This window comes from Halyomorpha halys, unplaced genomic scaffold (assembly GCF_000696795.3).
Source record: "Halyomorpha halys isolate HHAL.00 unplaced genomic scaffold, Hhal_1.1 Scaffold170.1, whole genome shotgun sequence".
Taxonomy (NCBI): Eukaryota; Metazoa; Arthropoda; class Insecta; order Hemiptera; family Pentatomidae; genus Halyomorpha; species Halyomorpha halys.
This window is the reverse complement of record NW_027107231.1, coordinates 1,414,265-1,439,786: the sequence shown is the minus strand read 5'-3', so window position 1 is coordinate 1,439,786 and position 25,522 is coordinate 1,414,265. Positions and strand designations below refer to the sequence as shown.

Here is a 25,522-nt window from a genome sequence, read left to right as displayed (position 1 = left end):
TAATATTTTTTAATAAAAGAAATGATTTAAGATTTGATAGAATCCTGAAATTTCTTATTTATAAATTAATTACCTTTGTTCTTCTTCAATAACTTATATTTTATATCACTTTTTAGCATCACACAAAACATTTATGCAGGGCTAAATTAGGAGCATTATTTATTATTTTAACAAATTAGATATTAGTACTTACAACATATGTGAAGTTGACCATCAACATAAGCTTTATAAAATTCTCTCACCAACTTTCAATTTAAATTATATGATTACTGTTTATTTTTTAATACATATTCACATTTTTAATAATATCCTTTTAATTTTATATAAACTCATAATAGTATTTTATTTAAATTAATATTAAGAAACTTGGAAAAAAGATATTTGAAAAATTGTGCATTTCAGATGTTTCTTAGATTTTGAAATATTAAATGAACGAAAACTAGGAAGGATGTACATAGAAATTTATAATGATTTTGTACCAATTGCTGGAGATAATTTTTTGAGGTTTGTTCGAGGTGAAAAAGGAAAAGGATACAAGAATACGAAACTGTACATCATTATGCCAGGAATCGGTTTCCTGGGAGGAGATGTAGATCATGCTGCTGGAGCTAGCCCACGTTCTGCATATGGGAAACCTTTCACAAGTGAAAATTATGCTTTAAAATTCAATGGACCAGGTATTTTAAAACTTAATACTATAGTTAAATTATTTTGAAAGCCTTCATCAGATAATAATTAACAGATCACAAAATAGACTACAAGTTAATTACAAGAACTAGTTAATGACGCATTGTGATATCAATGTCATGATTTCATCAATTAAACTGCTGTGTAAAATTTGGTACCTTGCATATCTGTCAGGAACAAAATGCTTATTAAAGTGGAATCGGTCGAACCATTAATCTCATTCGATGAAATTTTTAGAGATTGTGTACATTGGCGTTTAGATGGTCCCTAATTTCATCTAATTCTATCCAATACTTATATTTACGCAAAGGTAGCTTCCTAGTCAACAGGAAACAATATTTCAAAAATTGCTTGTCCCATTCGAAGGATGTTGATGAATAGTGAAGATATTGTCTACTAAAATTTTATCAAACTTCATCCTTTTGGTTATCCATGTGAAAAACTTCTTACTGGTTACAGTTATATTTCAACAACAGCTCATCTGGTAGATTTTATTCTCAAATCACAAACCATTATCCATTATCTAAATATGGGGAATTGCCTAAAAAGAAGATAAAAACAGTGAGGAAGCTATACTAATCTATGTACTAGTCAGACCTATTTCTACAAATTATGAAGGGTTTTTCAACAGCATACAAATTTATTGTAACTCAATAATGTTTCTTGTCTTTTTTACTCTCCCAATATCCTATTGTAAACAAAATAAATATTTCAGATAAAAAGCTTTTTACAAGAAAATACAGAAAAAGAAACATTATCACCTTACTTAAGAATAGAACATAAGATTTTTAATAAATGTACAATCAATCTATCTATTTCAATCTTCAACATTTCAGGTGTAATTGCATCATTTACCCTTTACCCAAACATTAACTTCTGTCAGTTTTTTGTGGCATTTCAAAAACTTTCTTTCTTACAAAACCAATATGTTGTTATTGGGCGAGTGATCAAGAACTTGAGGACTCTAGAAATGGTAACTGAAACTTCTTCTTATGAATAAGGTCAAACCTGCCAACCTTAAAGGAAATGCTGAATGTTTCTGAAAGCAAACAAATGCGACCGAACTGCAGTGATGTAACCAATCTGAGTTAAGAAAGGCAATTGGGTATATAACAACTTTCATCATAAACTGAGTTAGTAAAATAAATGAACTACAAAGAGTTGTTAGAAGTTATAATTAATGTTCTCAATCATATTCAACTTATAATAAATTCATTAACATAAGAAAAGCAATTAATGAAAAATCTTTCTTAAAAAAAAAAAAGAAATCACCTCACCTTTTTTTAACGAATTAAATAAATAACAAAACAATTATCTCAATATCAAACCTTATTAGGAGACAAATTTTATTACAGCTTCTGTTTTAGTATATGAAAAATAAAGGATTAAAACTATTTTAAATTTTAAGAACATTTTTAATAATTTTATTATTAACTTTTAAAAAATATATTACTAACAACTTACTAATTAGTTATTTTTTACCAATTTTCATATAAGAATCAATAAATTAATTTTATAATTTAAAAAGATATGAAAAAATAGGTTTAATTACATTTTTTCAGAAAAAAAGGGTGGTTACCAGAAGTTACTAAAAATTTAAAATTGTATTCCTCAAAGTTTAAATACGAGAATCACTTTTCTTACCAAGAGAATAACAGATCATGGTATTAATGTTATTATCTGAAAGACTGGAGATCAGTCCATGATATTTATTTATAATTCTATGAAATTTTATATGAAAAAATATTGGTGTACCAATACATTCCTAGTCCTATTTCTAATATGTAAAGGTCTGAATAGGTATCGATTCCACTTGTCTCCTTTTGGGAATACTCAGCATTCCATCTAAGGTTGGTGGCTAAATAACTAATAATGATTCGCTTCGTGGTAATGAGAATTTAAAGATTGAGAGGTTCCTTATCCTAATTAGATAGACAGATATTCATTTCCACTATTCATAGATTTTAAATTTATTTCAGAAATTTTGTGTTTTTTTTTGTTTGTTCTTTTCAACGAATTATTATTTCAAGGAATAAATACAGGTGATTATTTGATTGAGAATATTTCACCAAATAATCATATGACGAGTAATCATTACTTTGTTAATAATTATGGTATGAAATGACCCTTTAAGATGTTTAGCAAATAAATTATTTAAAAAGTCCCCCATATCTTTTAGTTCACAAAGAAATTATTGTTACAGGAAATTTAAATAACGTATAAAATAAGGTATGATGTTTTTAAGACCATAGTGATAGGAAAAAAAGTGCTTTTATGTAGCCAAACTTAAAATTGAAATGTCTAATTTTTTGTTTTCAATAATATTTTAAAGTATTTTTTTACAAAAAACAACTGAACTGATTGTAATAAAACTTTTTTCTTTTGGCTGTAACATAAAGCTGAGAAGCTTTTAAGCAGTATCAACCTGTCATCTACTTTACCTTTAAACAGAAAGGCAGAGGAAGAAACACTTAGAGGTTTTGGTCCATTTCATATAAAAACAATTTAGACTGAACTGCATATTTATTAAACAGTTACTTATAGCTGTAGAAGGTTTTTAACCAATATTAAACTATTCAATTGTGAACAATCTTGAAAAAATATGGCAGAGGTAACGAATTTTGAGAGAATTTCATTTCTAAAAAAAATATTAATAAGCAAATATCAGTAGAGGCTCAGTTGTTAAATAGTTTCTACCTTTCTATAACTGCTATAGCAGGTCATTTGATGGACATTGAGTACATTATGGGGAATAGTGCTGACACGAATAAAGCTCGACTTTGTTGCCCTTGATTTATTAATCTTCAGAAAATAGAGTAATTTTATTTTTTCATTACGTTTCCAGCAGAACTCAGATAATAAGAATGCTGCTGTTGTATGTTTCCTTTTCCAAAGTCGGGAGACCAATATCTTAGGGGAATAGACATACAGTATAGAGTATGGAGGGGTAACAAGCCAGGAGTACCCATCCTCCCGAATGGTGATTACAAATTCTCTACCAATCAAGAAATATTATTGGCATCCTCACCTATACTATAAAATATGAACCCATATATTTTTTATCCTTTGTTCATTTTGAACAGGTAATAGGTGTGTTAAGCTTCTTTATTTTTCTTGTTCTCTGGTTTGAAATTCCACCCAAATTGAAACCTCACAATAATATGGCTTTCACAAAAAATCAAAACCCCAGTAAAAAAAGTTTTGATCATGCTTCTAAAAACAGGAAATAACTTTCTCATCCAGTTAAATAGACTTTCTTTATAGACCCAAATTTTATTTTATAACTTATGCTACCTTCATTATCACTGCAATGATTGATAGATAAGTGATTAATTTCATGTTCACATCATATTTTTAAAGTATAGAACAATATTCTAAAATAAATATTTTAATTATTGTTTGAATAGATAGAAGAATTTGGAACAAAATCTGGTACTCCTCGGAAACCTATCACAATAACTAATTGTGGGATATTTTCAAAGAAATAAATTATTGAAAAAGTTTTTAAATTGATTACAATAAATAATTGATTTTAGAAAAAAAAAGTTGTTTCATTTCAATTCAAATCCAAGTAAACAATAGCTGACACACCTTTTATACTACTAAATGACAAAATATGTATTTTTTATGTTCAACACCAATGAAAATTTTATATATATTGCAAACTAAACTCCATATTCCAATAAAACCAAAGCCAAAAAAAAGTAATGAAGTGTTACCAAAAGCTCCAAAAGAACTGCTATGTACAAAAGACATAACATACATGCATAAGTGACCTACTTATGTAACAATGTAGGGATATATATATATTGTAATATGCTCTTTTTGAGTAAATAGTATATTTTGATGTATAAAGGGTTTTTCCTTCCCATCATAATTGAAAATACAGTAAATTTAAGAAAAAACAGAAGTCAAGAAATAGTGCTAAAGAATAATATTCAGAAAGTAAATGAATTGCAAAAATCCCTAACTGTTGTGCGACAATCGATGTTTACATGTAACATCGAGGCAGGTTTTGGTTTTGGGGATTCATTCGTTGTTTGGGCGGGCAGGAGAAATGATGTTTCCAGGATGAGGAGGTCCTCATCAATTTCTGTCCAGCAAGAGTGGACAGTTTGAAAAAGGAAGACAATCAAGAAGAAAAATACTCTCTTTCTTGAGTTTGGATTGTTTGATGAGAGGATATCCGTCGCCTGGAAGCGGGAAAGATTGGAAGCCATTGTTGTGAGAGAGACATAGCTTTTTGGAAGGACTGGAAGCCATTTTGACAGTAGGACATAGCATTATAGAAAAGAAGATAGCAAAAATCATCAAAAGAAGAGTACATGAAATTGGTTAGTTTTGTTATACCTAAAAATATATACATGTGTAAAATAGATATTAATTTAATTAAGTGTAATTATTGTAAGTGTCTGTTTCTGATTGCCTAGAAACCCACCCTGAGATTAAGAGTCTATTATATCATAAAATTTAAATAAAATTCTATTATCTATTTAGTATTAAAGTTTTTTTTTTTTTAAGTTTTACTAAAATACAATGTATTTCCTCCTCTTACAAACTAGCACAAAACCTCTATATTACATAGTAAAAAAAATAAAACCTCCCTTATGCATAAAAAGAAAAATGCTTCTTATCGCATGGTGATGGCATGGATCGAATGGTTGTAGGCTGCAACCGCCCTAATCATCGCCTCATCAGGCTCTAATCCCTTAATCCCATTGTAAACTTGGATGTGATCACTAAGGCTATTGTGTAGTCTCCTGATCCCACCCCTGCTTTTAGGGTGACCCGGGGTTTTAAAATGTCATCTAACTTTGGGAAGTTTCATTTCATTCATCTCCTATAAGGAGACTGTTGAACTCCCGCCTTCCATCAGACAAAATGACGTTAGGAAAGCCATAAAATTGGAACCAGGTGCGTAGTGCACCTAATACTGCTTCTGCCGACCGATCCTTTACTTCCTCCTCCATTGCTACCTTGCTAAAAGTGTCCTCACCCACTTATACCCCTTCCACGTAAAAGGGTCGATCTGAAGGTCAGTCAGTGGTCTGTCTGCCGTTGGTGTTTCCTCTTGTACCGCCCTGGGGGGGATGTCATTCATATTTTGTACTCAGGCACACGCTACAACCCCCTGTGGTGCCTTGTATCGTTGGACGCATCATCCACCAAAAGTATTTACGTTTGAGAACCAGGAACGTTTCATTCCGACCCCGATGGTCCGTTTTGCCCTGATGATAGGCAAGGGTAACCTCTTTTTGCCGATCTTTATCCTTAATAGTTTCTACTATTAGCGTACAACGGGCGAACATACGATCGACGCCTATTTACTCCGACCACCACAGCCTCTTAATTTGGCTCAGATGACGGCGTTACCCACATAAATGTGGTAGGTTCTCCATGGTTTAGACGCATCTTTAAGGGCTCTAGAACTTTGCTCCTTCTTGGCCCTCGTATAGGCCAAATAGACGAAATTTCACTTCTCCCGTATCCCCCATATTCGATCTTTATCTATCAGACCCGATGTCCTAGTTTTCCAGACGATCTAGCGGGTCTTATCAATAATAATCTGCTCCACTTCCTCCATCTCCGCGGGTCTGTCTCTTTTCAAACTCCCAGCCTCCAATGGTGGAGTTCCTTCAGCTGCCCTGATACGTCCTGGGTCTTTTCCTTCCCTGGTGTCCACTCTCTCAAAAACTGTCGGACATCACCCGATGGCCCCGCTTGTACTGTCTTAATAGGGTTCACTGTAATCGTGCGCGAGAGCCAGTCGGCCACGACATTCTCCTTTCCCGGCTTGTACACTATTTCAATATTGTACTGCCCAAGGAGTTCCTTCCACCGCATAACCCGTGCTGACCACTCCTTGAGTTTCCCCACCCATTGAAGCGGACGGTTTGTAATCGAAACCTTCTTCCGAAAACGTAGGGTCTGAAATGGTCCACTGCCCAAACGATGCCAAGCAATTCCCGTTAGAGAGCACTGTACCTCGACTCCGCATTCGTCAAACGCCAGCTGCCATTCGCGACCGGGCGCTCCCCGTCCATACATCGCCGAATGTTATCTTCAATCGTTGGCGTGATGACGATCTTGCTACCTTTCTTTAGAAAATTATTGAACGGGACCAACCTATCTGCCATCTCCGGGATGAAACGTCGTTAGTAATTAAGGGCCTCTAAAAGCCTACGGATACCTTTTACGTACCATCCTACGTAACGCCCCAACCTTATGCTCGTCGGGCTTGACCCCCTTTTGTGAAATCGTGTGTCCTAAGAATTTTATTTCTCCTCGCCCCAGCGTCGACTTCTCCTGCGACAGTTTGAGATCAAATCGCTGAATTCTTTGAAACACCACCCTCAAGTGCGTCACGTGTTTCTCCTCGGACTTACTAAAGACAAAGAGGTCATCCATATATACTTGGCATATCGATTTCTCGATGCTTCGTAGGAACTCATCCATGAGCCCTGGAACGTGATAGGGGCGTTTTTCAACCCAAACGGCATCAGGGTGAATTGATAGTGACCCCTCTCGAACGTAAAGAAAGTTTTCAGATTTCTTTGCTTCTATTCTGCCCATGACGCTATTACAGCCCTTAAGAAAGGGATTTAATTCGCCAGCCTCACTGGTGAATTTTTCTATATCTGATACAGCTTTTCTCAAGTCCTGCGTGATCACCGTTCGCACCCTAATCCACCTGAGGTTGTCGGTGTTCGCAGGAAGAGGTGGGATTTCTTCGGATTAATCCTCGCTCACCATTCCCTGAATTGGGTTTGCGTGGTTGTCTAGACTCAAGTTTTCTAGAGTCAGAACTGCCGGTCTAACAGCTCCTCGGCCAGCCATGTGCGTCCCGCAGACAGAATAAAAGAAGAAGAGAGATAGAGAAAGAAAAAAACAGTAACTAGATGAGCGAATCAAAAGAAGCAAAAAAAAAAAATAAAACATACCGACTTAAAAGGTCAAAGGTCCTGGGTTTCAGCACCCTTTAAGCTTTGCCACAAGCAGAACTTTTAAAAAAAGTGAAAAAGGACCTTGAAATGACTCGCACAAGATCAGCTTAAAGACTAATTTACTTTTCCTTTTAATCCTCTATATATACATTTGTACAGTGTTTACATAGGCCAGCAGGAATTAGAGGAGATAATAGGTACACTTGTAGCTTAACTTATATACACATATATATAGAAGTGATATTTAACTGTTGTAAAATAAAATTTAAAAAATGTGAACAGTTACTTCTAGGAAATCAAAGTAACAAGAGGTGTATCTGGCCAGAAAAAATTAATTTAGTTAAAAAAGATTGAGCAAAGGTTTTTACTAATTATAAACATTACTAAAAGTCAAATATAATAATATTAACAATAGAAATAAACAATGAAATGGTTAATTAAATTTAATAAGTGATCATGACCAAATAAAAACAATAACTTTCAAAATAAAGTATTTAAAGATAATTCAATTGAAGTTGTGAAGTTGAACATTACTATGAAGACTTATCATGAATAAGTAATCTTAACAAGTAGTGAACTTGAATTGAACAAATGAAATACCAACAACCAAGCATTTATGGACATTTATGAAAATTTTATATTTTAAAATCAAATGTTAAATTTATATTTCTGTTGTATCATTTAAATTTTATGTTGGTTTTTGTTTATATAAGAAATTACATTTCTTATATAAATAAATAATGTTTTCTCTTCTACTTCAAATAGTCCTGGATCAAATTAGTAATAAAGCTAAAATTTCAAATAAAAAATATCTATGTGATATAATATTCAAAATTTTTTAATATAAATTTGATTTATATTTTGTAGGAAGATAATAAAGGTACAAAGTAGTAGGAAACTAATATTAACCAACATTTCGCCCCATTTTGCAGGGCTAAATGAAAACAAGATACAAACATTGTAAGAAGTATAGAACATTAAATTAAATATATAGAGAAAATAGGAAAATATGCAATTTTTTTTTAATATATAAAAGAAATAATAAGCCTAAGTTAAGGAAGTATGAATATAGGTGAATGGGAAACTAATTACTAATAAATACAACCAGGTGTGATAGAATTGTAAATACAGAACTGGAGTAGTAAATTGTAGAAAAATACTTCTTAGAAGTGGTTGTAGATATGGTAAAGAGGTAGGAAAATGGCTATTGTGTAAATGGCCCTAGTGGTTGAAACACATAAATAAATAAAAAAAAGAGGTAGGTGTAAAAAGTAAACAGATAGGTGAAGTAAATGTGGTAAAGTGAGGTATAGTAACAAGTAAAACGGAAATATTAAGAATATTAACAAAAATAACGAATAAATAGAGAGGGAAGTACCTGTCTCGATTGAAAAGAGGTTGACAACTGACAAGTTAACATAACATCTATATCAAATGAGATAACATCTAATCTCTTGTCTAATATTATAATAGGCAAATATATGAGATAAATGTAGATGTATTAGATATTGCATACAGGTAATAAAAAATAAGATATAGCGATAAAAAATCCGAACAAGAGGAATGTAGGACGCTCGAAACCATTTTTAGTTGGATCGTAATGGGATCAATTAACAGTAGTTCACACCATGAAAGTTCATATCACAGTACTATCCTTCATTGTACAACCACTCAATATGACATTTTTTTGAGACATTCCAAGGAACAGAGCAAGTAGGGAGCGTTACAAAATATGACCCTTTGAATGCTCAATTTGAAGAGCATTTTGCATGACAAAATTGGTCGCTTCACAGTGAAACTCCTATTTAATGGCAGTCCTTAGATATATTTTTTAAATTTATTTAATACCAGGCCTGGTGGACCTTACATGGCTGATATAACCGTTACATTTTTTTTTTTTAAGTTGATTATGGAGGTCTCTGGTATTGAGTGATTCCAAATACAGAGTCCTCCACTACTTCAAATAAGTGGAGAGAAAATTCGATATTCAGGCCGTTAATCCAGAAGAAAGCGAACTGGATAAGATTTTCATTGATTAATCACATGATAAGGGTGTTCGCGTATGCGCTCCAGTTTAAGCATAATGAAATTAAATGTGACTCATTAAGAACGAGTGCATTAGCATCAATGGAAATTCTGCGAGCAACTGAGGCTGTTGTTGGAGGTGTCCAAAAATCGAATGAGCTTTGATTTATTGACCAATATTTGATATATTGTGGATCCCTCTTATTATATTCAGCGATGTGGGTGTCCACGATAGTTCAGATAAGGAGTAAGACTGAGGGGGCAGAAAATAACTGTATTATTATATAAAATAGGTCAATAAAAGGAAAAGTCTTAATGACAGTGTTAACTATTTTTGATGAGGATTAGAACGTCTGTAAGTAAGGGAGATAATATCTTAGTTAGTTTTGTGGTTGAAAGGTTTTTCTTGAAGATTGATAAGGATATTAGGCATCTTTGGTAGTTGGGGACAAAAAGATGCCATCAAAAACACCATTTAAAAGATTGTCGACTACTTATTATTGTTATTACTTGTCATAATTTTACTACCTACTATTTTTATCTATATTATTCCAATTTTCTCATAGTTTATTATACCTCTACTCCTCCCATTTTTCATGATTTCTACTCTTATTCAGTAACTTTATTTTTATTTTATCAATGTATTTATATCATTTTTATAAAAATGAACAACTGTAAAAAGTTGACCCTTACCCTTTAAATTCCCTTCAAGTTCATCAGTGAGTACCCCAATTACCAGCAACCATAATCAAAATGGGAAAAATAAAAATGGATATTCTGGATATTTTAGATAAGAGATAACTTCCAGACAGCTGATGAGGTTCCTAACATAGTTATTGAATTGAATAAGATTATTGTCGAGGAAATGTGAAGGGTAACAAGGAAGGGAATGAATATAGGAGGAGTTTGGATCTAATGAGAATAGCTTTAGATTTTTCTGCATTCAGCTGCAATTTGTTTCTCTCAGCTCAGGTGAGAATTTCAGAGAACAGAGAACAGGTGAATTTTCATTATCATAATGCAGCTCCTGAGAGGCTTCAATGAGGTGAACAGCATAGAAGGAGATAAATTTACGAAAATTTTTACCAGATAAGGAGGGTTAACATTTTTTTCAAAGCAGAAGGAAAGATAGAATTTTAGAGGGAAAAATTATAACTACTTAGAACTGGAAAATAACAGAGAGGCAGAGTAATGATTTTGAAGATCTAAACAATATTCATTGGTTTTAAGTTTGACAGAGTAGGTCATTAGGAGTAACATGTAAAAAATACAATTTTCAGAATCAAAAAAGAGTTCTAATATTAGATGATGGCAAAGAAATATTTACAGGAGAAATAGAATTGGGAAAATAGGAGTTCAATTCATCAGGAGAAACAGTATAGTATTTGTAAATAATATAAAGATAGGGAGTTTACAACAGAGAGCTATTTAAGGGTCTTCCACTTCAGTTAAGGATCAGCAGCTAAGGAGAGAGAACTATGGAAGAATTGGGCCTTGGCACCATGTATAGAGGATCAGGTTTGATTTGGAGAAACTTAAAGCTATGAGGATTTGGTTAGGTTTAGGTTTTATGATTCAGGTTATTGCACACTTTTATCAAAACAGTTTAGATGTAAGAAAAAATATTGTTAGTTAATAAGTTGATGGGGTTTTAATGGGGCAAGTCCTCGAAGGATTGCCAAAGGAAGGATTATCTTTTTTGTGTGTTATGATCTTCTCTTATGAGATTACGAGATATCGTACAACAACCAACCTACTCGCTATAAGTGTCAGTTTGAAGGTGAGATAAGTAAGATTGTTAAGTTTTAGTTGTTAATGAATAAATTGAATACATTTATCAAATGTGAGTGGGAGTGGGTAGCTCAGTGGTAAGGCACTGTGCTGCTGACTCTAAGGACTCAGGTTTGAATCTGGCTTTGGAAGATAATTATTTTCTGTTTCACTGTAGTCGTGAGTAAGCCCTGTGGGTTTGGGAGTTCATGACATTGAGTATCCAAGGTGATAGATAAATCAGTTATGTTAATCTGAATAAAAAAATTAACAAAATAAATTAAATTGTTGGTTTGACACTGTTTTGGTACAAGTAAATGATTTGTAAAATATAAATTTGATAGTAATAGGAAGCTCTGAAAATTATTATGGATTAAAAGTTAGTAATTTTCAGTATTATTTGTTGCTGTGAGGAAAAAGGTTTCAAAATTTTTACAGTTATTTTCTAGACATTTTGAAGCAAATTATATTAAAATTATTTGTCATTTAAAAATTAGTTACTTACATGTCTGCTTTCAACAGGGCTGGATTGATAGGGATAACAGTGTTTTGGCGAATAAAGTAGCCACCTTTATCAGTACTTTGCCAGAAAGGTGGATCCTCATCAGAATCTTCTTCATCTTCATTCTCAGTCGTATCCATCTGAACCCCACATTCTGTAGTTTCAGGTCCTTCCACGTCTCTCATTGCAAGGAGTAATTTCCTTTTACGACGTAGAGGTCTCCCTACTCCCTCAGTTTCACCACTTTCACTTTTCTCAATTCTTACAAATGATGAACTATTTTTTATATTACATATACCTCCTATATCAAAGTTTAATGATGGAAATTTATTAGTCGGTATTTCTTTATCAACAGGAGAATTATTAACTTCATCAGGAGACTTTTCTGGAGGGCTTGGTGTGTCAGCTGGAATCATCACCTTAGTAAAGTCTATTGTATCTGGATGAATTTGAAGAGCTCTGACGTCTACTAAATATTTATGATATTGATCAGGAAGGTTACCATCTTGCAGGAAAACATCATCTGAATCATCATAATAATTAGATGTATCGTAAGAATTAGATTTAAGATAATTGACATCAGGTGATTTATTTACTGGTGTACTAATAGATTCAGGTGAAGCCTCTCCACTCTTATTGTTCACTATTACTTCTACATTGAAATGACCAGGTGTAGCTGAACATTTTCTTGGAGCCATGTCATTTTCTGCCATTGATGACTCACTTTCATCACCATCATGTACTTCCATATTAGATAAGGAGTCTGATTCAAAATGATTTTCTTTTATAGGTGTCAACATGGATATAGGAAGTGGTAAATTGATATCAATTGTTTGAAGACATGCTTCAACAGTGTTAATATGAACTATTTCATTGTCTTCGCTTTCCATGAAATAAGTCGGAGGAGGAGGAAATGATGTCTCTTTTTCAACATCCAGTGAATCTGGTTCATTTTCTAATACTTCAGGAGGAAAATCTAAAGATATGGGTTCAATGTCATGGACTTGGGGAAAAGTATTGTCTTCAGGATGGTAATTGCTTTCTTTAGGTAGAAAAGGAATATCATTTACAAAATTGTGCGATAATTTGATATTGGATTCTTCAGATTTTGGAGGCATCGCTTTAGGCATATTTACTTTTGCTAGTTGCCGTAAGGCTTCATCATAACATTCAAGCTGTGCATCTATATTTGTGCACTTTTCAAAGCTTGATGACTTCACTATAACATCAGCACTTCTCCAAAATTGAGGTTGCCCTTGAAGTGTAATAGATTTATTTCTGGAATGTCTTTTGTTTTTCAAAGATTTTATATCAACTACTTCCTCCAAAAGTTCTAAGGAGTGAGTTTCCCTAAATTTAGATTTTGTAGGAAACGTACAAACAGCCAAGGTGTCATCAAGTTTTCCAGTGGATTGAATGATTTCAATACTCAAACTTTTATCTTCAATGTCATCTAGATTGTCAAGAGATGAAGAAACACCTGTAAAGGCATTGTCAGTACACAAGCTTCTTTCATCTAAATTATCATATGACTGAGAATATTCGATAGTATAACTTCGGTCATCTAATTGTTTTCCATCAAATTCACTTTGTTTGATATTGCTAGCACAATTTTGAGAAAATTCAATATTCACCTTATCTATTTCACCAAATGTCATATATATATTTGGAGTTGGTGAAGGTGGTGATTTTTCATTTATATTTGTTCCAAATTCAATAGGTTTAATTACATTATCTAATTTGTCCAATGTAATGTTGTTGTTGTTTTCAGTGTTCCAATGACTAGTAATTTCGGAGTCATACAAGTTATTTTCAGGTGAATCTTTAACAGGTGAAGAAGTGATTTCAATAAAAGTACTTGGTGTGAGAATTTTATCTGGAGTACCCTGAAAAAAGTAAATGTAATTATGAATTTCATAATCATCAAGAGGGAAAACTATACCATTTAATGTTTTTAACCCACAATGTGACAGGTACCAGTAACTACTTTCAGAAGGGTCTGAAAAGATCCAGTAAAATTATTAGTCTACCTTTTAAGAAAAAAAAAAGATGTATGGGTCATTATCATTTGCTGACACTTTAAAACCACACTGACAAATATTGGAGATATTGATCAAGTTATATGCTATTTCTTCAACTTTAAATAAATAACTGTCTCAACATTACAGCCCTCAGTAATAAAGTATTTAAAATTAATTTAAGTTTTGTCCTTTCAGTTACTGGCCCTTCGCACTTATACAACACATTATAACACAAGTATTTGTTTTTTCAAATAAAGCACATATTTTTGAAAAAATAGAAACACACTTCATAAATAATAATGTTATAATAAAATTTAAAATTCCCTTTATTGTTGAGGAGTATATTCTTAGTTAATAATGTTTTTATAGGATCCTTTATCTAATATTCCAGGGGAACAGCATTTTTTCCTTGCCAGATGTTCAAATCCTGTAGGGAGTATAAAAAAAAAAAGTACTGGAATAAAGTCACAACTGATGAAATGAACTACCTATGGAGAGTGGTAGGCCAAACAAAGAGAGACCAAGTAAGGGGGGAGGGAGTTTAGAAAGGGACTTCAGAGTAACCATCTTGGGGGATACTGTTTAAAAGTGGCGGCTGAAGTGATTCAGTAGTATGCTGAATGAATTTAGACTGGGATCCCAGTAGTTCTTTGAAGCTAGGCCAACTGGATATAGCCCAGAATATTATGGACGGAACACATCTCCAGACAAAGAAGAGAATGATTTTGAGACACATGTAAGAACTGGCTCGAGATTGTGATACTTGAATGGCTAGGGCAAAGGTAATATATGCTGAGAGGCTTTATGTATGAAAGATAAAGTTTTTTCTGCCAAAACTAGGGATGATTACCCAGTAGCACAGAGTCATCCCCATTGATTGTATATAATTTATTTAATTCTATTTATAATAGGAAGAGTTCAATATACAAACTAACATAGATTTCATAGACTTATTTTGTTGTTAAAATGGTGTTTAGAACATTGATGTGTTAATATATGACAATACTAACTAACCATAAATGTTTCATACTTACGATGCCAGGCGAATCTTGGTCTGATGGTAAATCGAGAGAATTTGCTCTTTCCAAAGGTGATCTAGTACGTCTTTCAGGGGTCGGTACCCTGTCTCTTGCTAATGGTTCAGGACTCAATCTCATTTCAACAGGAATACAGTCACCTAGAGTCATATACACACAGTCACAAATCAATAAATAAATTCCTTATTTGGAAACATGAAATATACTTACAATTTTTTTATCATTACAGAAACTATGAAGGGTTTACTCACATAGCCTAATGTTTCACACAGTGGTAAAAATATGGTAATTAAACAGAGTAATATTTAAAGGCTAGAGGTCAAAAACCATTTAATTTTATTTCTTAGTTGGAAAAAAAAAAACTGGCCAAATGCATTAAAATGTCAACTAACTGTACAATGTTAAGGAGAACAAGCAAGTCCTCTGATACAACTGGAGAACATTCCTAACTTTTTCCAATTCATCTCCTAACTTTCAGGAATTCTGTGAAATAACTTCTAATAACATATTTCATAGCTTTTTTTTTGCAAAATTTATTTGAATTAAATTAGCCTCATAAAAAGGAAAAAAAAAAAGGATTAAGACTTCAATATTAATTTCTTTTGTAACATTCACAACTAAAACCTAGATAGAAATAGAACACATATACTTTCTTATTGAAAAGTTTTAGGACCTATGAATTGCAGATATATGGGAGAGCGAAAAAGATTCACTTTATTCAAACAAAAACTTTCAGAACAATAACCAAATATTGGCTACATAAAATAGAGGCGCCAAATGCCGAAATTGTCAAGATGTCAGTATAGCAACTGGAGACAAAATTGGTGCAGGTTTGAATATGGCCAGAAGAAAAGGGGTTGAAATTTATTTTAATTATACAACCCTATAAAACACGGTCGTTGTAGACGAGTTAGTTAAGGCATCACCGTTTCGATGATTCCAACACAAGCAGGTTGAATTTTATTTTGTGGCAAACCTACGGAATGAAAACTCAACCTTCCCATATTGGTTAAAATAGGGTGTCAATCATTTATATGTATATTTATATATATATATATATATATATATATATATATATATTTCCTGAATAATTTCTATCACTATTTCTATTTTAACTTGTAAACTTCTCATGCTAATTATGAGGTAATTCATGTTAATTTGTTAAATTTTTCATACTAAAATCACCCCGAGAAACTGCTGGACATATATGTATATATAGAATTAATGGTAGTTGATAATTTTTGGAACGTAGAGGCAAGGCCGTTCCCACTCTTCCACAAATTGGGCTTCTTTACTTTCTCGAGATCTGGGTGTTGGGCTCGTAATAAGGATTTCACTACACACAGACAGACACAAAAACAAATTTGTTCCTTGATATCTGAAACCGGTAATACACAAATAGAAAATTTAGACTCTTATAAAAACTTTTTTTTTTTTTATTTCCATCAGGAATAATGGATTAAACTGGTCTAAAATCACCCCTGCCTTCGGTAGTGAAAAAGTAAAACTTTAATTTCAGAATCACAATAGTTTGTTCGTTGTTGGTTGTTTATTGGAGCGACAGACCGTGGAGGTCCAAGGCCTCGCGCGATGTACTTAAGAAATACATCCCGCGTTTCTTGACGTGGTCTTCATAGGGTGGGTCGGTCATTCCCACGCCTATTTTTGTGAGTACCACCCATTGGCTGACGAGCTTCAAAAATGCTCGGGGGGAGATCGTAAGTGAGTATTGTATAATTTTATGCTTGAAAAAATCCCGGATAGGGCCGGGCTCGAACTCGCAATCTATAGGTTGGCAGACAGGCGCGTGATTACGCTGCACCCGTCACAATGGTACTTTTTGATAATCTTTTAGTTTTAAGGACGTACTGATATACTTCTTAAATGGTTCATGACACAAACATTATAATAACAAATTAAAAATAAATCAGATGAATATCAGCAAGAAATAAGATATTCGTGGAGTTATTTTTTAACTATATATAAAACAAAAAAGAATAAGTGCATCTTAGTATTAAATGTTGACTAGCTTAATGAGTGTGACTAAGACGCTATTCCTCATCTTTATAAGCAATTCTATGGACCTACGTTTTCTGTCAATTCTGCAGAGTAACTTCACTAAATCTTTCATTTCTAGAAACTTTACACTTTTTTATATATGAATTTTTCGTTATACTGTTATACTGTCACTGCTTTGGATAATTATTTGTATAAGAATCTGTATTTCTTTCTTTTTTTTTCTCTCTCTTTTGTAATGAAATGGTTGTACTAATGAACAATAATCAGTACTTCATGGCAAAATATCTGATATGAATAAATATCTTGAGAGTAAGCATAGTTAAAAAGGGTCTTCTAACATAGTTCAATAATTAATTTGATTGAAGTCAGGATAATCTGTATTTACTGTTAGTTTTTTTAATATAATTTAATTTCTCCATACTCACTTCTAGGAGTTAGGGCAGAAGGTGTTATTTCCGCATTGGCAGTTATAGGCAAGTCGCAGCTCCCACCTGTTGACTCTCTCTTCAATGTCCCAAGAGTAATGAAACTTCTACGCCTAGCATCTGCGCCATCCTGATCAAAAGAAATGAGACTTATTCTTTCAATAATTATAAAAAGAATAAAATGTTTCTAAATACATAAATGAAAATAAAATGAAGTCCTTAAAAGATATAAAAAAGAGGGGCAATGACAAACGAACATTTTAAAGCCAAAATGGTGTAACTCCATCTTTTAGTATAAATCTGCGTTAAAGTTGATGAATTTGTCATGAACATGGATATGGAAAATAATTGTAGGAATAGAGGTGTAACTCCTAGCTCCACGAACAGCTGCAAAGATTGTGAGGAGTATCAACCATCTCATGATACCCAAAGTAGTGTAACTGCATCTAAAAGTTAGCTCAAGTCATTAGCCGATTACGATCAAAATGTTTTTAATGATTCTATATGCATAAAAAGGGGTCGAGTCTCATTTTTTGATCTCCCCATAGCAGGGCGTACTGGAAGAACCCGTAGACGCTACCCTAAGTTATCAGTCGTGGCATGCAAGATAGGACTTTTCCCTACCAACTTACCCTTACCAACGCCATAACCGATAACTAGCTGGCCAGCCTCTGAGGCAGAGACACATTTTTATGGACACAGGGGAAACCCACGGTATTCACAATTTTCGCCTTCTACCATTCAACCAGGACGAGCGAAGCGGCTTAGACCCAGGACGTGACCGTGGCAGCGTAGACATCACAAACAGATAATCACCTCTCAATATGTGAGACCCCAGATTTGTTCCATTATATTATCAAAATAATTATTAAATTAGCCTTAATTTGTTTACCCCCGGATTTGTTCATAGTAAAAAAACATGCATTAAAAAATTCAAAATCATCCAGTAAACACTCAAAATGTGTGTATAAAACAACCAAACCCTACAAAAATCAACTATATTGTTTAATTTATAACATTTAAATATATAAAGCTCTCCTAACCTTGACTGAAACAAACTAAACTCACTAAATACTCTCAGAATTTATGCAAACCTGCATAAAAAATAAACTATTCTAATTAAATACCTAAAAATTATCTCATAATATAAGAGCTGTGAGGAAATTAATTGTACTAAATGGTTTTATATTCCTATTATGAAGGTTGGAATTCACTTTTTTAATTTCTAAAACCTACCTCAATTTTAAGTAATACAAAAAATATATAGAAACGCTATATAGAAACGATTATTTAAAAATATTCTTCCAAGCAAAATTCTTTTTTAATTAAACCGAAAATTATTTTTTACCATTTTCGATTTCTTATGAATGAGGGTCCTATTACACATTTTCAGACGGACAGAAAACGATATAAATTTAAATATTGTGTATCGAATTATATTAGCTTTATTGATTTCTAACATATAAGAGTTCTCATATGTTTCTTAAGACGCAGAAAACGAAAATTTTATATATTTTAAGATCGCATCAATCTATTATAACTTTCATGATTTCTGACATATCCAGGGCCCATTGATATGTTTTGGGATATGCAGAATATAAAAATGCTATCGATTTTAAGATCGCGTATATTTTTATTGTAACATTCCTGGTATGCCGATGACACATGTGTACTCGCTGTTAATAATAACCTTTCAATTGCATCCCAAACTGAAGAGTTTGATTGAAGAATCCCATATCACAGCCCTCGAAGAATGGTGTCGTAATTGGAGGTTTAAAATAAATTCCAACAAATCCCATCAAATTACCTTTACCCTCCGTCGTAAACCTACTGACTGCCCTACAGTATACTTCAATAATGTTGCTCTTACCCCTGTTGAACAGATCCGCTGCCTTGGACTACATCTGGACAAACGACTAACCTGGAATCCTCACACACGACTGAAAAGACAGGAAACTGCACGTCGATTTCGACTATTACAGCACTTACTAGACAAACGGTCCAAACTTCCAATTCATTACAAAAGACTGTTTACATGACAATTATAAGGCCTATCTGGACATACGGCGTTGAGCTCTGGGGCTCCACTAAACCTTCGAATTCCTCTCGTATCCAATCCTTAAAATCCAAAATCCTTCGTAAAATCCTAAATGCTCCCTACTTTGGCACAAATAATCAGCCACAAAGACCTCAATGTTCCATTTGTAACCGATCTAGCCCGAACCAGATATCAATCCTTCCATTATAAACTCCCTAACCACTCAAACCCATTAGTTTTTAATCTTGCTTCCTCTTTTATTCCGGACAATCCTCAGAGGCGTCTGAAAAGAAGATGGCCTCGAGACCTTATATTGTAAAAATGTTTTTAGAGTGCTACCAATGGGTAGTTTCTCTACATGCTTGTACCATTATGATTTCCTCAAATTTACTTGATGTATTTTATGTACAGTTGTAAATATCAATAAATAAATTTAATAAAAAAAAAAAAAAGTTTCCTGATTACTAAAATGTTAGATCCATTTATATGTTTTGATATATGCAGTAGATGAACGTATTGATTTTAAGATCGTGTATCGATTTATTTTCACTTTTATGATTTCTAATATATAGGAACCCTCATATTTTAAGAGCTGAAGAAAAACTTAATTAATTAAAAACTCCTTAACCATCCTAACCCATTAATTCTTAATCTTTCATCCTTAACAATCCCTGATAATCCTCCGAGGCGTCTGAAAAGAAGGTGGCCACGGGACCTTCTAATTTAAATTAATGTTTGAAGTACCACCAATGGGTGATTCCTTCCCAAGATTTTCAAGTGTATATAAAACATACAAGACATTTACTTATTGTATTATTTTGTACAGTTGTACAGTAAATTACATTAAATAAATAAATTAAAAAAAAAAAAGAATATTCAGATCCCTTTGTATGTTTTATTAAATGCAGAATATGAAAATTCGGTTCTCACTTATTAACGCCACCATAGCAAAAATTCTCCTAATGCGCCAATAAAGAGCTATCTTGTTCGCTTAGAGCAACTTTCTTGTTTGCACACAACAATCTTCCTACTCGCACGAAGTTATCTTTGGTTTTCTTGTTGTTAGCTGATTTTTGACCCCAATTTTAGTGCTATGAAAATGGGTATTTGGTATTTGCCAAAAACAGAACAAGATGCAATTTTATTTCTTCAGGAGCAAAATATTTTACCTAAAAAACGTACAAGTAGCGATTCCTATGACATGGAACAATATTTTGGTAAACGTAACTTTTGGAAATGTAATTTAAGACAGTGTGGTCAGCAAGTTGGACTTGAAAAGACACCTGGTTTGAGTTGAGCAGAATTCCATTTAGTTCAGCTTTAAGATTCATATACTGCTGGTGCGAGGAGCTGACATCTGTTAAATTTTGTGAAAAGCAGCTTGATTTATCGGATAAAACTGTTATAGACAGGAATAATTACATGCGTGAATTATGTATCTTGGATATGGAAAATAAATTAAACAAGAATATAGGTGGACCACATTGCAGTGTGGAAATTGATGACAGTTTGTTTACTAAACGAAAAATAATTGTGTTCGAGTATTACCTGAACAGTGGGTGTTTGGTGGTATATGTAGGGAAACAAAAGATTCGTTTGTTGTCACTGTTCCTAATAAACTGGCTCTACCCTTCTTGATAAAATTATTGAAAACATTGCAGACGGTAGCACCATTTTTCTGACAGTTGGAAAGGTTACCAAACAAATGCAATAATAAAAGAAGGATTCCTACATAATAAGGTTAATCATAAATACACTTTTATTGATCCTGATACAGGAGTTCATAAACAAACAGTTGAGAGAATGTGGGGTAGTGCTAAATGGAGGAACGAGAAGACACATAGGGGGACGGCGAGACATCATTTGAAATCTTATTTATCATTCATCAGAGTTCATATGGTGACAGCATGAGGTGAAAGAAAATAGAGACTGTTATGAATCTACATTAAATTCCATGTCCGCCCATTTTCCACCGAAATGTGATTGACTACTTTACATAAATAAAATATTTTGAATTTTAAAGTGTTTTGATTTTTCCTGCGGTGGCAATACATTAGGTACCGAAAATTCTATCGATTTTAAAATTACGTAACGATTTATTATATCTTTTCTGATTTCTAACATATCAGGGTTCCTTTTTATGTTTCAGGAGCTGTAGAAAATGAAAATGCTATCGAATTTATGATCGTAGGCTCTCATATTGGTTTATTATAATTTTTCTGATTTCAAACATATTTATGCCCTTTTTTAGATTTTCAAAGATGCAGAAAATGAAAATGTTCTCGATAAAAACGCTCTATATCTACAACGGGACCCTAATATAAGAAGGAAATAAAAAAAAAAAATTAAAATAAATGCGCGATTTTAAAATCTATTGAATTATCATTTTCTGCATCTCTTCAAATATATGAATTTACCTTAAAATGTTAGAATCAGAAAAGTTGAAATAAATCGATACACGATCTTACAATCGATACCATTTTCATATCCTGCACGTCCCAGAACATATAAATGGACCCTAATATTTTTTAAATCAGAAAAGTTGAAATAAATCGATACGCAAGCGTGCAATCATAAAATCGATACCATTTCCATTTTCTACAGTTCCTAAAACATAACAAGGTACCCTAATATGATTAAAATTAGAAAAGTTAAAATAAATTTATACGTGATCATAAAATATATAAACGTACTGCCAAAGATCTTTAAGACAAAAAAAGTTGTCTTAAAGAAATACAAATGTATTCGGACAGTTAATAATACATTTTTTTATAATAAAAGATTATTCGTGCAAAAAATGGATGAGTACAAAACTATTCGAATTTTTTTTCTGGAATAATTGATTATTCGTGTAAAAAAAATGACGAATACGAAAGTATTCGGATGGTTAATCGTATTTCTTGTGCGAATAATTGATTATTCATGTAAAAAATTCGCGAATAAAAATGTATTCGGAAGGTTAATCGGGTTTTCCCCCAAATAATTGATTAATCAAGTAGAAAATTCACGAATACGAACGTATTCGTCTCTCGTCAATCGAATAATATCCATCTCTGGTAACAACAAAGCCAGGCAGAAGGATAAAGGGCAAGAGGTGGAATGGGAATCCAAGTTAAAAATAATAACACTGATAGTTCTCTATAGAAAGTTTATTTTAGAGAGAACTTTTTCATAGTTACCTTATGCTACTGGTCAGCAATATTCCAAGAACATTCACCACTAGTGTTTACTTGTTCTTGTTTTTATGTGTATAATAATAATAAAGCACCTATGAGCGTATAATATGAGAAATTTAGTTCAATCCCTTAATTTTATGCAACAAAAAACAAAATGTATCCCAAAATGAGTAAAACGTGCGATCTTTTGAAATAAAAACTCAAAATTGTGGGAAAAACCGAGCAACTTTGCGCAAAATTAGTGTTATTTGAATGTGATTTCCATGAATAGAATATCTGACGACTTTTTGTGGAATTCCAAGCTAGGTAACAAAGACTACTATTCTACTGAAACTCTTGATATATCAAAACAATGTTTTAAAGGACTCACAATACTTTAGCTCTAAACGTCTTAAATATATTCAAGGCTAAGTTTTATTGAATTAAATTAAACTTTTACCCTTCGACGTAAACCCATGACCTCTTTCTCTATAGTATTCTTTAATAATACCCCACTTATTCCTGTCGAACAGACCCGTTACTTAGGACTACATCTCGACAAACGACTGACATGGAATCCTCATACAAGACAAGAAACTGCTCGTAGATTCCGACTATTGCAACATTTACTAGACAAACGGTCTAAATTGCCAATTCATTACAAAAGACTGATCTACAGAACTATTGCAAGGCCTACTTGGACATACGGAGTTGAGCTTTGGGGCTCCACTAAATCATCAAATTCCTCCAGAATCCAAAATCCTTAATGCTCCTTACTTTGTCACAAATCAAGTCATCCATCAGGACCTCAATGTTCCATATGTTGCCGATTAGGCCAGAACCATATACCATTCCTTCCATGATAAACTTCTGGACCACCTAAATCTACTTGTTTCTAACCTGGCTTCTTCTCATTACCTAATAATCCTCATAGGCGTCTGAAAAGAAGATGGCCTCAAGATCTTCTCTTCTAGAAATGTTATTGGAGAATCTATCAGTGGGTAGATTCTCCACATGTTTGTCTCATATCACAATGTCACCTACAGCAAATTTACTTGTTGTATATATGTGTATACAGTTGTAAATAACAATAAATAAATTATTAAAAAAAAAAAATTAAACTTTTTTTAAATGTATTTCTTTACATTTTATTAGTCAAATGACACTATTTGTTGGAGGTAATGTCTCTATTCAATAACAATGTTGATTAGGATCAATTCCCAAAACTTAAAGAAATGAGTAGTGGTTTTGATGGCCTTGTGAGGTAATTAATTTTACACTCCAATAAAAAAATACTGTACCTGTATAGGAACTGGTATTAAGGTTATTTGTTAAATAACGCCTGGCTCATTCCATTTTTAATTTCGTTCCCACTTAGGTAATGAGTGTATAATAATCAAATTATAACTATCGGTCTGCAATTTTCAACGGATCTATCAGTTTTAGAGCACCCTGATAAAAATCAAAATCATTACTCGCCATTGATTTGTTAATGAGTCTGATGTGCGCAATAACCAAAGAAAATTGTTTTCTCTAAACTACTTTTAAGATTTCTGTAACACTTGGTTAAAGTCTTCTAATTAAAGCCTCTTAAATTTTCATATTCGCTTCAAACCCAGAGAAAAAGCAGGAAATAAAAGCTAAGAATAAAATAAGATTCTAAAAAATCTAAATCGGATTAGAGTTGCAAAGGCTTTGTACTCATATTTTTCAAATAGGCATTTGAAAAATTATTGAATTATCTACCAAAAACAAAATTTTAATAAACAAACGTTTGGTTTATAAATTTCTTAAATCATTTGAAATCTCTACACGCTCTATCTAGAACATTCCAGAAGCTCGTTTGAAGGATAATAACTTCCAAATAAGACAAAGTAAATAAATATGTTTTTTTATCTATTTACAAATATTGATTTTATTTTGGTATCCTTTTAAAATCCAATTATTGCTGTTGTTCTTTAGTGTTCCCAATTGAGTTTTCTTTAATTTGATATTTTAGTTTGGAAAGCATTTGATATTAATTTTTTTACTGTTTAGTTTATTACCCGTTTTAATAATTTACATATTTTGGTTAATGAAAAAAAGAAATTGAATTAATTTGTAATTACTTCTCCTACCTTTTTCTTTATTCAGAACCATTTGTAGAAATATTAGAATACTTTTCATGTTTCATATTTCATGTTTTTTACTGCACACTTCAAAGGTTCATGTTACATACTATATGTATATTCTAGATATTTTTTTTCATATAAATCCAAGCCTTGGTAATCACAAGGATTGTAACTTCAGTCTTGAGGATAGTGTGATCATGCCTACTATATTAAGTTTACTATGAGGATCGTAACATTGCTAACCATTGAACTTATTATAACAAGTTAGATCGTTTACATTAATACAATGGACCATTGAATTGATATAATTTACATACTAATAAAATCCCGTTTTGGAGAAGACAATTATAGTGTTTCAATGTGGTATGTTGACAATCAATAACTAGAACTTTCCAATAACAATACACACAAAAGGTTTAGTCAGATAAATTTGATGATTCCTCCAAAATAAATATGGTAAGTAAATATTTTATTCTTTTAAGTCAAATGTAAAACAAAGTCAGCAAAAATTCAAGAATTATCAGTAAGCAAAAATTATTATTTATCAATAATTATTATAATTTCTCAGATTTGAACTATCTGAACTGCAGTCAACGGAAATACATGTGTAATTGAAATTTGATTAAAATGACACTAGAATAGATGTGGGACCAAATAAGTACCAACCCAAAAAATCCCTGAAAATTTATCCAACTATTATTATTATTTATTTTGTCCGAATACAAATTTGACAGCAGACGTAGATAAGGGACCAAATTTCTTCCTTGATGCCTAAATATGAGAGAAAA

The 25,522-nt window shown here is 32.5% G+C and overlaps 2 protein-coding genes across 2 annotated transcripts in view; one reads left to right on the top strand and one right to left on the bottom strand.

Moving 5' to 3' along the window:
• LOC106678957 (uncharacterized) overlaps positions 1 to 4,224 on the top strand; it is an 18,787-nt gene extending 14,563 nt beyond the window's left edge. Inside the window, exons 5-7 of the mRNA XM_014417828.2 lie at positions 403 to 677; positions 1,524 to 1,660; positions 4,095 to 4,224. Of these exons, the coding sequence (XP_014273314.1) occupies positions 403 to 677; positions 1,524 to 1,660; positions 4,095 to 4,175 (493 nt within the window). The 3' untranslated portion in view covers positions 4,176 to 4,224. The remainder of the gene's footprint in view (positions 1 to 402; positions 678 to 1,523; positions 1,661 to 4,094) is intronic.
• Positions 1 to 25,522, bottom strand: part of LOC106678955 (ankyrin repeat domain-containing protein 26) — a gene marked incomplete at its 3' end in the record, with an annotated part of 94,885 nt that overhangs the window by 42,978 nt on the left and 26,385 nt on the right. Inside the window, 3 exon segments of the mRNA XM_014417827.3 lie at positions 11,932 to 13,814; positions 14,984 to 15,126; positions 17,431 to 17,560. Coding sequence (XP_014273313.1) covers positions 11,932 to 13,814; positions 14,984 to 15,126; positions 17,431 to 17,560 — 2,156 coding nt within the window.